Source organism: Mustela erminea, chromosome 14 (genome assembly GCF_009829155.1).
Source record: "Mustela erminea isolate mMusErm1 chromosome 14, mMusErm1.Pri, whole genome shotgun sequence".
NCBI lineage: Eukaryota > Metazoa > Chordata > Mammalia > Carnivora > Mustelidae > Mustela > Mustela erminea.
In genome coordinates, this window is record NC_045627.1 from 73,217,899 (window position 1) to 73,227,814 (window position 9,916).

Here is a 9,916-nt window from a genome sequence, read left to right on the forward strand (position 1 = left end):
GCTTTGAGGCCCATTATCTTACTGATCTTAGGGGCTGGGGATATGGTACCATTTCTCACATTTGACAGAAGAAACAAGTGCAGATACTTAGCCAAGATCACGTAGCAAGTCCAGTCAGAGCTCAGGGTTCCTAATCTGAGACCACCTGCCCTCCTGTTCCTCCAATTCAGGAAGCACAATGTAGGGAAAGGCAACTTTTGTGCAGCGGTAATGGGCACAGGCTGTGGAATCTGATTCCCTAGGTTTAAATCTCAGCTGGCTAAAGGACAAAAGCCTCCTTTTAAACCTCTTCTCCTTGATTTATTGACTTTCTTCGTCAATAACGGAGGGTAGTAATAGAGCCCTACCACGTACAGTTGGTTTGAGGAGGAAATGAATACTTGTAAGGTCTTAGTGTCTTCTAGCAAGAGGGTTCTATGTTGTTACTACTCATTCATGAAGTAGTCATTGAGCCCTCCTCTTTCCTCTCACTGGGGCCACATGACCCTTATGCTCCAGAATCCATCACTCCTAAAGAGACTTCTAGGGAGGAAGGGAACAGCCTTCAGGCTTTGTCCCTCCCGAGAGCAGGGAGGTGAATGGGGAGTGCCAAGGTTCCAGAGTAAAGGGAGGTGAAGTCCCAGTGCTCGGGGACTGGCGTGGACATGGGGTATGGGGAACAGAGAGAGGGCACAGCCCACAGGTTTCAGGCCAGTTCTGGGTGACCCCAGCCAGCCTGAGCCTGCCCAGGTCTGCACTTCCAGAACCGAAGGGCATCGCCTGCAAAATGCAAGCTTCCCCTCCACCCAGTGCAGGCTTTGCTAGGATGATGGACTTATAATCACCCGGCCCAGGAGCTATTATTAGAAAGCAAATACAGCTTTAATTGTCATGCTTAATAGAGTCTGAAAAATGAGAGGACTGAGTGGCTCCAGATGAGTTGGGGCGGTGACAGTTTTTGTGACACTATAGCTTCGCTTGTGGCCCTCACATTCGAGAGGCTTCCTGAGGTGGTGGTGTGTGTGCCCATGGCAACTCCCAGTTGCTGGGTGGGGGAGGGGGTTGCCAGGCATGTGGGGATCTTCCTCAGACTTCTCCCTCCTCAGTGCTTTTAACCACCTGGTACTGCCTGACAGCCGCTGGGCGCGGGCAGGGGCAGGGAAGCGTCGCTGCCCACCTTCGGAGCCAGGGTTCTCCAGGGTTGGTTCTTAACCAGGGCTGACCTGGTTAGAGAGCAAGAAGGCCTCTGTGGAGAAATGTTTAACATGCGGCAGGAAACGAATATTTTTTGAGCACCAGACAAAATAATAGGTGCTTCCCGTAACACCCTTTGTGGTGGTATTATTTCTATTTGACAGATGAGGAAGCTCAGCTCAGAGAGTTTAAATAATGTGCCCGAGGTCAGCCAGTGTAAGTAAAAGAGCTAGATCTTTCAGACTCTACGTTCCATTTTCTCTCCACTCTACGGTCACTTCCAAGACTTTTTTTCTTTTTGGCAGTGGAAACCTTTGTTCCAGTCGCTGTGCTGCTTGGGTTGAAAGGGCCCACAGCTGCCAGCTCAGCTCGGGCCCTGCTTTACGCTCTGGGGTGGCTTCTGAGGCCGTGGTGCCCCTTCTTGGGGACCCAGGACACGGGCTGGAAGGCCTCTTAGAAAACCTAGAGATTGCTGGAGGCCTTACCAGGGGGCCTGCAGCGAAACCCCAAAGTTTCTTTTCTGGAACCACCCACCAACCCCTCCTGCAGGGTCTGGCGCAGGACAGAGGGAGCAGCTCTGATCACACAGGCCTGCATCCGCTCCCTGTGGCCTCCCGGTGTGCTTCTCCTTTCCCAGTTTCCTTGGTCTTGTCTTGTGTGGGCATCTGCGCCCTACAGAGCAGCAGCAGGAGAGAGCTGTTCTGTGGAAACAGAGGACTGAGGCGGGCCTTGCCTTCTGCTCCTTTGCCACCGGCTTGTATGTATGGTGGAGGGGCGAGCCAGCCAGCTACGGGCAGAGCAGAGGTCACGTTTCTGTCCTTTGCCATGGGGGTGGGAGGAAGGTGAGGAGGGGAAGGCCATGGGCTCTTTCTGGGCAGCAGGCCCAAAAGAGGCCCCCTCCCGTCTGGGGGCTGGTGTGGGCAGGGCAGCGGGCTACGTGGCAGTTAGAGAAAACTGGCTGAGGAGGCTGCCAAAAGCAGGCCCCAAACCACAGAGGAGCAATCAGTCACAGCAGGCCTTGGGCAGGCCTCCTGGTTCCCGTCTCCTTCCAGGCCAGCCGCTGCACACTGATAAGTGGCTCTTTTGAAATGAAATGGAAAAAAAGAAAAGAAAGTTATAATTACAAGTCTAAGCAGTGGCTCTAGGACAGGGTCTCCTCTGCACTTAGCTCTGTCTCGCAGGAGGCAGCAGGAGGAGAGAGAAGGAGGCCCAGGCTTGTGGTCACATGCAGCGTCTCGATGGAGACCTGGCCTATCTCCCTGTCTGCCAGAAGCGGCCCTTCCCCTGGTGGGCGGCTCCCCTGCCCGGTCCCCCAGCAGGGCCACGGGCACTAAGCAGGTGGACGGCGGCCCAGCCCAGCCCGTGTGCACATGCCAGCCGCCCTGGCCAGAAAGCAGGATCCGGGCCTTCTGAGAGCCACCTGTCCCGGTCCTTCAGTTCTGTTAGGGGTCCTGCTTCTCCCAGCCCTGATGCCTGGGTCTTCTGCTGACAGTTCACCAAAGGGCGGTGGGGAACTGAGGCCCCGGGGGAAACGGGCGTTCGGCTGACTCTCCCTAGCTTCCCACAGGTTCTTCGAGTCTGGTCTGTGCCCTCTCAGAGCTGGGCTCTTTCCATTCTGCTGACCGTGGCTTCAAGAGGAGAACAGTGACCCCCACACACCTTGGCGAAGGCTGGCGCAGCCACCATGCTTCAGAGATGAATCCTCTGGGCTGTCACACCGTCACTTCTCTTGCTGTGGGGCCGCTGTTTCCTCTCCTCAAAATCTGAAGGCCTCCCAGAATCCTGTGACTTCCGTTTACCAAGTCATAAGTAAAATGTGATTGCTAGGTGGTTTGATGTAAAGGCTGGAGGATGGGAAGATGTTTATGATACACGATTACGTGGAAAAGGGAGGAGATGGAACCATACTTAGGGTTCGACGGAAACTGCCCGCCTCCCAAAGGAAAGTCTGCATAGAAATAGTGTGGAAGAAAATGTTTGGATTGGAATGACTCTAAGTGGTTTTGCCTCACTCTGGTGTATTTTTAAAAGTGTCTTTAATGAGTATAATTCTAAAATAAACAAAAATGACAGCATCCTTTCCGAGGCCTGGGCGTAACAGCTACAGAGAAAGGTACAGCGTGGAGAACCGAGATCCTTCCTCCTCCTTTCCCTGGAAGCAGGCTGAGAACAGGAGAGCCTGGGCCTAGTTCCCAGCAGCAGCTGCAGAGCGGAGCATGGTAGAGCCCTCCCTCAGCCCTGGGGGAGTACATCGCTTCCTAACCACCTGGGAATGGAGTCAGGCCTGTTCTCAGGCTGGTTTTGCAGATGAGGAAACCCGGCCGGGAGAAGCTCCCCAACCAGCCAAGGTCAACAGCAAGCGAGGGATGGAGCTCATTGCTAGCTGGCAGGACCTCAGGGCTCTCAGGTGGCCTTCCTAATTCTTACCTGTCTGTCCCCCATCCTCCTGCAGGGGTGGAGTTCGTGGTACCCAGGACTGGGTTTTACTGTAAGCTGTGTGGGCTGTTCTACACGAGCGAGGAGATGGCGAAGATAAGCCACTGTCGCAGTGCTATCCACTATAGGAACTTACAGGTGAGCGGAGCCTTCCTCGCCCAGCATCCGGGGGCTCCCTGATCGATGTCCTTCCAGCGCGTGGAGAACGGGTCTTTCCTCAGGTCTGTCTCCCCCAGGCTGCTCCACTTGCTGGCAGCCTTCCCTGTGCTCTCAGGACATCTGTCTCCCCAGGAGTACTTACAGCATTCTGTTGGGGTCGGGTTTGGGGGTATCTGCCTCTCCCCCCTGGCCTGAGTAACTTGAGTTAAGGGTCACCCGGCCCATGCTTGAGGCTGACCCCCTATCACAAGACCTGGTTGTTCTAGATGCCGACATTTCTCTGTGTTTCTGTTCCCGCAGGCAGTATCCCTGTTTGCTGCAGTAAAGATCACTATTAGGTTCTATTTAAATATTCATCCATAGTGTGACTGTTTGTCAGAGGCAAACTATGTACTAGACAGTGTTCTAGGCGCTGGAGATAAAACAACAAAACACACACACACACACACACACATACACACACACAGAGGTGCCTGGGTGGCTCAGTCAGTCAAGCATCTGCCTTCAGCCCAGGTTGTGATCTCAGGGTCCTGGGATCGAGCCCCGTGTCAGGTTCCCTGCTGGACAGGGAGTCTGCTTCCCCCTCTGCTCCTTCCCGTCTGCTCCTGCTCGCTCTCTCTCTCTCTCTCAAGTAAGTAAAACTTGAAAAAAATTATAAACACACACACACATGCAAAAGACAAAAATCCCTCTCCTCTTGGAGCTCCCATCCTAGTGTAGGAGTTAAATGATAAAATAAGTAAGTTTTATGGTATAGTAACAGATGACATATAAAAAATAGTGTGTTTCTTCCAATCTCAGGTGCCAGCAGTTACAAGACATATTGCCAGGTTTTGGATACCAATAGGAGAAAAAAATATTGCAAAGTAACCGTGAGACTCCGTCAATTGTACAATGAATTTCGGTTTCAGAGATGTTAGTGTGGGTGGGGCGGGGGCTGGTCTTAGAGTCAATGAAAGACAATAATCAGTTCTGTAATACAGACCTAACTAACATGCAGCATCTTGGAACTTCTGGGGTGTTTAACTTAGTAGGAAACATGAGATACCAGGTGCCCAGGAATAAGTATTCCAAGGCTCCTTCCGTTTTCCTGCAAGGAGTCAGACTAGTTTTTGTAACACATGAGGCCTCACCCAGGGTAGCCCCTCATGGGGCTCTAATTCCAGAGCAGGCGTTACTGTCATGGTTAAATTGTTCGAGTGGTTGATCCAGCATTTTCCAACCAGAGACGTGAGAGAGAATCACCTGGACAGTGTTTGGAAAGTCTATTTATATACTAAGTTAGATATTCGGTAGAATGGAGGTGGGGGGGGTGGTCCAGGAATACACAATCTGAGAAAGTTCTCCAGATGATTCGAATGTGCATCCCTAGTTAAGAAACTCAGATAGGGGCCAACTCTTGTTTTATCGTTGAGGAAACTGAGCCCCAGAGAAGCTATGTGATTTGTCCAAGTCCACGCAGGTGGTGAGTTCCTAGATCCAGGAACAGACTGCCTGATTCTTAATCATTTCCTTTTTTTTTTTTTTAACCCTATTAAGCTGATCTTGCAAACCAAGACCCATGATGACTAGCCTGTATCACCATCTGCAGGGGATTGTCATTGGCCACTCCCAGGGTCATGTCACTTTAGCCTCTTGATTTCCCTCTGGGGAGCAGCTGCTCTGTGAACAAGGAAGCTATGGGGTCTGGGGCCCAAGTCCTGGCCTCTTCTGGGGGAGCACAGTGAAGGCCGGACTTGACCGGACCAAGGATTCAGCCTGGGCTCTACAGAGCCAGCGGAGGGTGGCCGTCTGTCCTGAAGACAACATCATCCCCCACCCCAACAAGATAAATCCTACAGAATGGCAAGGCTGGGTGGGCTCTTGGAGATCACGGAGTCCTGATTTCCCCCAACGATGGTCCCCATACCAGCTGGCGTCTTTTAACAATGCCGCGTCCTGGACCTATCCTCCCCTGCTTAGTCATTCTCTCCAGGGCTGGGCCTGAAAAGCCTCATTTAAAAAAAATCTCTCCAGCAGGTTCTGATACCTCAGTGTGAGAGCTTTTGATCTCCTGCAGCATTCTCAGCTGGACTGTGTCGTCCTCAAGGAAGTTCACAACTCAAGGGCACTCAGGAATTTAGGATGAGTCCGGACTTGGCCAGGCCCTCTGATTCTAAATCCTGTATTTTTTTTTTTTCCTCCACGACAGTAGACTATACCGTGTTCTGGGCCTGTGGGCTAAACCCCCAGGCAGACTCCCCTCCCCAGAGCAGGCCAGAGCCATTCCTGTGGTCCCCAGGCACATCAGGGCCAGGCACAGGCCAAGCCTTAAAGGCCCGCCAACTGCAGTTCAGGGTTCTCTCGTGCACCTGCTGGGGAGCTGGGAGCCTCTACCGCAGGCTTCCCAGATAAGGTTTCTGTCAGTGGCCTTGACAGAATGTCTCTTGTCCACACAGCCTCGCCCACCCCACACTACCCCACGTTACATGTGTGAAAAGTGAAGAATTCAGATCCAAGCAGCAGGGGCTGGCTCACACCTAAGTCAGGCAACTCGTAAACTTAGCACTACCAGCAGGCCTTAAGGTGGGGGTGAGGGGTTGCTCTTCAAGGCAGGGAGCAGGTGGAAGGAGCCTCCCTTCTCTCTGTGCAGCCTCTGCTGGGCCCCCACTGCTGGTCATAGCCCCAGGAGAACCCATCCAGAGTGACCCGGAACAATGTGGGGAGGTAGATAGGTCAGATGGAAAACCAGATGCCTCCCTGGGCTCCAGGTCCAGAGGGGAGTGAGCCCACATTTCCCTTCCTGGGATGAGATGGGGGACGAACCAGGCCCTCGGTCAGCAGCTTGGCCCGCGCGGACCCACGGTCGGTCTGCTGCTCTCCGCATCAGGCTCTCAGAGCCAACCAGTTTCTTCTTAAGAAAGAGGTTATCTCACAGGCATCACCTCCTCTGACTCTCAAAATCACCTTGCGGGGAGGGAGTCACTGTTTCTCCCATTTACCAGATTAGGAGTCAGAAGCCGAGAGACCAGTGACTTTCCCGGAGTCAGATGGCCGATGCCACTCGTGACACAGGGCAAGGTCCCGGAGGGTTTATTTTGAGCCAGGTGCTGTGCTGAGTGCATACGGTGCCTCGCTGGACTTCATAGCCACCTTACGGGGCTAGTTCCTGTTAGTAGCCACATCCACACATGTCAGACATCCTGGGTGACTCCCCTGCAGAAACCTAGGATTTGAGCCCAGGTCCTCTGGCCACTGAGCCCACACTCGTGACCACTTGCACACTGACTCCTGATCTGGTGCTCTCTGCGCTGCCCCCTGCTGCCTGGGCCATCAGAGGTGCCCACGGGGCCCCAGGCCTTTCCTAGTTGTGTCTCAACTGCATGGAATCTAGAATCCCGGGGGCAGCCTGCCTTGTGGCCGGGGGCCAATGCTGATAGCAGCCAGTGTTTGGGGATGGTGTGAGGCAGCCCCCAGTGACAGAACAGGAGTCCAGTGACAGACCTGCGGGCACTCAGCCTGCTGGCCACCCCCCAGGAAGCAGGTGGTTACGAGAGGCTGCTGGCCCTCTTTTGCAGTCTTCACAGGACGGTGCTGTGCTCCTGCCATAGGTTGGCCAGTCTGACTAGCCTCTGGTCCCCCTGGCTGTCACACGCAGACGTGCCCCTGGGCGCTGAGGCTCTTCTGGAAAACAAGTGGCATCGTTGTGAGAATTCAGTGAGTTTCTATAAGAAAGGCAGAACAGCGCTTGTACAGCATAAGGGCTTTGGAAGTGGTCCCTGTTGTTAGGATCTGTGTTTTCTGTGTTTTCCACGAGAGCCCTGTGTTACTTGTAAACTAACATAGAGAGAGGAGGGGGCTTCGTATGGTCCTGCAGCCCCAGAAGGATAGGGGAGGGCTGGGCAGGGGGAGTCCCACCCACTGGGAGAACCATGGGCGAAGGGGCCCAGGTAGGTTCCTTTCTCTCTTCTCTCCTCTCCTTTCCGGCCAGGTCACCACTGACCCTGTCTCTTCCCTTTGTCCCTCTCTCCCCACTGCAGAAGTACTTGTCGCAGCTGGCCGAGGAGGGCTTGAAGGAGACCGAGGGGGCCGGCAGCCCCGGGCCTGAGGAGGGCGGCATCGTGCCGCAGTTTGAGAGGAAGAAGCTTTGACACTTCTGGAAGCCCGGAGAGGAGGGCCTCCTGAGGTGGGGTCTTCCTGACCTCAGGGACAGAAGCCAAAGCCAGAGAGGAAGGAAAACCAGGCAGGCCATGTTGCCTCGGCCTGTTCTCACCGACTCGTGAAAACGCCCTTGCAGTGTCTCCCCAGAGAAGCCGTCACCTGATGTGTCCAGCGACGGAGGGTCACCCTCTCTCTCCCCCCCACCCCCGTTGATCCTTGTTTCCTTCAATTTGCTTCTCTCTCCTTCCCCCTACCCCTCCAACCTCTGTGCCAAGGGTCATTTATTTTTCATAAAATCCAACTTCTCAGGGATTTCACAGTGTTCAAATTCTTGATGGGACAGGACAGGTCAGGCCAGCCCGATCAACCAAGGAAGAGATCTCACAGAAACTCCTGGGTCAAGAGCCACTCCAGGGGGTCTGAAGCATTTTCGGTGCCTGGTGTCCTGAGCCGGGGGAACTGTTAGGTCCTGCAGGCCTAGAAAGGGGGCACCCTAGACCAGCACCTGGCAGAAGCTGGGAGTTCCTCCAGCAGGACCATCTTTTTGAAAAGCCCCCGATTTTAATAACTCTCTCATCTTCTCCGTTACTCTAGAAGTCCACCAGATTCATGCCTTAACAAAAAGTAATGAATTTCACAGAGCAGGAAAAGAGCCCTTCATTTTTGGAGCTCTGTTAAGGGAGCTTCCTCACCCCCCAAACTTCTTTCCATCCTCAGGATTTCAGGAGGTGCCAAGCTTCGTTCCGTTCTGGACAATTCATTGGGTATAGATTCACTCCAATTAAACAATACGGGCCTGGGTCAGGTGTTGGCCTCCCAGCCCCGTGTGGCACTGGCGCAAGAGACACTAAGCCAGGGAAATGGCGTCTGTCCTTAACTCGCTCTTGGCACCTGCGTCCCGGGATCCAGTAGCCTCTCGGTGGGATGGTTTTTAAAATGGTTTCTCAGGGGAGAAAGACGCTAAGGAAAGAGCAAAGCCGCAGGATTGCCAGGAGTTGGTAGGAGGGCAGGAGGTCAAGGGCATTTCAGAGGACCCCTGTGTGCACAATTTTGGGGGTTAAATGTCACGAAGAAAAGACCCCTACTTCCTACAGGCTTTTCTGATACTGGAAGTTAGTGCCTTCAGGCCCCAGACTAAGAGTCCGAGGTTCCACAGGGAACATTTAGGACAGAGGTGCTGGGGGGAAATGAGGCTTCGTCACAGCCCCAAGGAAGACTTCAAGAAGGTCAGAGGGGAGCCTTGTGCTGTTCCCACAAGCTTGAACAAGTTCCCCGGCTCAGCCCTTGGAGGACGGTTCCTGTGTTTCTACTCCTAATGACAGATAGACTAGGGAGGGATTGTTTGTTTTATATTATTTTTTGCATTTTTTATAGTAGATAAGATTTTTTTTTTATGGTAGATAGGTAGACTGCACATTCTGTCCTCTGCACTAATAGCCGAAGGATAGAGAACTTATCTGAGTTCAACACTGACATTTTATCAGTGAATCTGAAGCACAGAGAAGGAAGAAATGTAGGACATAAAATGAATCCTGTGTAAACCTCGGGGCACACGGTTACTGGTGAGGAGAGAGTTGCGGAGAACCTGTGAAAGAGAACAGAGAAGGCCAGCACCAGAGGCCAACCAGGCAGCCTGGGCACGCGCTGTCAGGGGCTGGAGGAAGCGGAAAGCCTGGCCTTGGCGTGAGGCCATCTGGGGGCCTCGGAAAGGTTGGCGTCTCCAAGACAGATGGCTCTGAAGTTGGCGGCTCAGCTCAAGCTGCCTCCACAGGTTTTCACCTGCTGCTCTGCAGACCGGCCTTCTGCATTTCTGGGAAAACCTCTGGCCCTCGTCGCTCTTCTCCCCTCGGGGGGGGGTCCAGGGCCAGCTCTCTGGAAACCTTGCTGGGAAGAGTCTACCACCTCCACCGGAGGATGGAAATGAGCATTTTCAGAGAGGCTGGCAGCCTCTTCTCCCAGCAAAGTGAAAGTCGGCCCACCAGCTCAGCCCTCCTCCTCCTCCTCCTCC

The 9,916-nt window shown here is 53.6% G+C and overlaps 1 protein-coding gene across 4 annotated transcripts in view; it reads left to right on the top strand.

Annotated features, from left to right (window-relative positions):
* RBM20 (RNA binding motif protein 20) overlaps positions 1–8,692 on the top strand; it is a 186,343-nt gene extending 177,651 nt beyond the window's left edge. For all 4 annotated transcript variants that reach the window (XM_032313100.1, XM_032313102.1, XM_032313101.1 and 1 more), the window contains exons 13-14: positions 3,626–3,747; positions 7,788–8,692. In XM_032313100.1, coding sequence (XP_032168991.1) covers positions 3,626–3,747; positions 7,788–7,898 — 233 coding nt within the window. In that variant the 3' untranslated portion in view covers positions 7,899–8,692. The remainder of the gene's footprint in view (positions 1–3,625; positions 3,748–7,787) is intronic.
* Positions 8,693–9,916: the final 1,224 nt, after the last annotated feature.